General features: G+C 63.0%; 1 protein-coding gene across 1 annotated transcript in view; it reads left to right on the top strand.

The window, feature by feature from the left end:
- PTSG_10336 (uncharacterized protein) overlaps window positions 1-2612 on the top strand; it is a 7709-nt gene extending 5097 nt beyond the window's left edge. Inside the window, exon 7 of the mRNA XM_004988329.1 lies at window positions 181-2612. Coding sequence (XP_004988386.1) covers window positions 181-2596 — 2416 coding nt within the window. The 3' untranslated portion in view covers window positions 2597-2612. The remainder of the gene's footprint in view (window positions 1-180) is intronic.
- Window positions 2613-2690: the final 78 nt, after the last annotated feature.

Genomic DNA, 2690 nt, shown 5'->3' with positions numbered 1-2690 from the left:
CTCTCTCTCTCTCTCTCTCTCTCTCTCTCTCTCTCTCTCTCTCTCTCTCTCTCTCTCTCTCTCTCTCACGCACGCACATAACCACACACGCACACACATAAACACACGCAAACACACGCAAACTAACACACCCCCCCCCCACCAAACAACACACACACACACCCTTCCTCCATCCCGCAGGTACGACCGGGCCATATCGCAGTGGAGCAACGGGCAGTACAGCGGCGCCACCAACATCCAAGACGACGTGGCCATCATCACCGACCAGTTTGGGTCCGTCGCTGACGAGGCAGGGGACACGGCAGCAACGGCTGCGCAGGTCACAGTGAACACTTCGCAGGCGGCGGTGGCCGGCGACAGCGTCGGGTTCACCGCTAGCGGCGTGATTGCCACGCGCACGGACGCAGACTGGTGGGCGGTGGTGCTGGATGCCAACGGTGGCATCATTGTCACAGCCGTGCCGTGGTACGCCAGCCAGGACAACCCGGGCAACAACCTCGACATCAAGCTTACGCTGTACGACACAGACGGCACGACGGTGCTTGCAAGCAGCAACCCCAGCGGCACCTCCACGGCGCAGATTGACCGCGGCGCGTTGCCTGCAGGCACGTACTTCCTGGCCGTCGAAGGCGCAGGCGACCCCGCCGTGTTCACAAGCGACTACGGGTCCATCGGCCAGTACGAGCTTGACGGCATCATTGCCAACGCGGCAGATGCGGCCGCCATCACCAGCACCGTCGCCACCACCACCCCGGTGACGTTTGCGTGCACGCCCGACGGGTACGAGCCCAACAATGACGCCACCAAGGCCACGCCGCTCACCCTGGCACAGGGCAGTGGCAACGCGAGCCTGACGTACTCGACAGAGGTGGGCGGCACCGTGTGTCGCGGGGACGTGGACTTTTTCACGCTGGACGTGTGTGCGGGCGGCGTGCTGAACGTGTCTGTTCTGTTTACGCACAGCGTTGGCGACATTGACGCTGCGTTGTTCAGTGGGCACTCGCTTGATGCCATCGACTTTGCTGCAAGCGCAAACGACCAGGAAGACTTGTCCTTTGCCAACCCTTATGCCACCAACCTCAGCGTGTCCGTGTCCGTGTTTGGGTACGACGGTGCCGTTGCGCCATACACCCTGCGCGTGCTGCTGGACTGCAACGCGACGGCCAACGGTGCCAGCGGCAATTGCATGCCTGACGCGTTTGAGCCCAACGACGACCTCTCCGCTGCAACGGAGCTTGACATTGTGGGCGGCATGAGCGGCGTCATCAGCGCCAGCGTGTGCTCGCGCGACGTGGACGCGTACAGCGTGGACGTGTGCGCACACGGCACCATCACGGCCTCCATCCTGTTTGACGGGTCGCAGGCGGACCTGGACATGGTGCTCCTCGACGCGAGCGGCGACACCGTTGACACGAGTGAATCGACGGGCGACCGCGAGCGCGTGCAGACGACCGACACCACCGGCGTTGCCAGCGTGCACTATGTTGTGGTGTACCCGTACAGCCCGCTCGACGTGGGCGCGTACCAGCTGCGCGTTGATGTGGCCTGCCCCGGCGACAACACCACCATGATGTCGTGCGCGAACGACCTTGATGAACCCAACGACACGCCCGACACGGCCACCAGCGTGACGACGGTGGGCGGGGTGGCAAACTTCAACGCCACGCTCTGCGGCGGAAGTGACAGCGACGTGGATGTGTATGCGGTGGACATGTGTGCAGGGGCTGGCGGCCGCGGGAGCGTGCTCGTGAAGGTGCGGTTTGACATGTACGACCAGCAGAGCGGCAGCCTGATTGATGTCACGGGAGGCAGCAACAGCAACGCGACGGTGAACGTGACGCTGATTGACGGTGGACGCCGCGCCACAGGCAGCATGCTCACCCCGAACGTGGTGTACATTCTCTACGACAGCCCCAGTGTTGGCGAGCGCGTGTACGTGTCTGTGAGCGGGGCTGGGTCCGCGGTGACCGGCAACACCACCATCACGTACAGCATGCAAGTGGTTCTCAACTGCAGCGCGACGTGCGGCGCCGATGACTACGAGTACAACGACACGCCCGAGACGGCTGCGCCAATCCCGGTCGGCGTCACCTCCATCAGCGCGCACGTGTGCGGCCCCGTGAACGAGCGTGATGCAATGGACGACCAAGACTTCTACCTGCTCCCAGCCTGCGGCACCGGCCTCATCACGGTCAAGGTGCTGTTTGACCACGACACGGCCGGCGACCTGGACATTGTGCTCTTCTCGCCCAACGGGGATGTGGCAGCCTCCTCCGACTCCACGACGGACAACGAGCGCGTGCGTGTGTATGCGGACGCGGCGACAGATGGCGGTGGCGGGCGATACATGCTGCTCGTGCACGGGTATGACCTGAGCGTTGGTGCGCGCGTGCCATACACCATCAACCTTGAACTTCTCTGCTCAGGCCTTGGTGGCAGCACCACCACCGCAGCAACGACGACGACGACGACCAAAGCCACGTCTGCCGCCGCCGCAGCCACTCCTGCACTTGCTGTCGTGAACAGCGCTGTTGGTGGCGGTGTGCTGGCCATGATGACGGCTGTCGTTGCATTCCACATGGGGATTGTCGTGTAATGTGTGTGATTTGTGTGTGTGTGTGTGTGTGTGTGTGTCGTGTGGTGTCGTGTAATGTGCGTGTGTGTGTGTGTGTGTGTGTGTGTGTGTGTGT

The sequence above is a fragment of the Salpingoeca rosetta genome, assembly GCF_000188695.1.
Source record: "Salpingoeca rosetta unplaced genomic scaffold supercont1.36, whole genome shotgun sequence".
Taxonomy (NCBI): domain Eukaryota; class Choanoflagellata; order Craspedida; family Salpingoecidae; genus Salpingoeca; species Salpingoeca rosetta.
The sequence above is the reverse complement of the archived record's forward strand: the minus strand, read 5'-3'. Positions and strand labels throughout refer to the sequence as shown.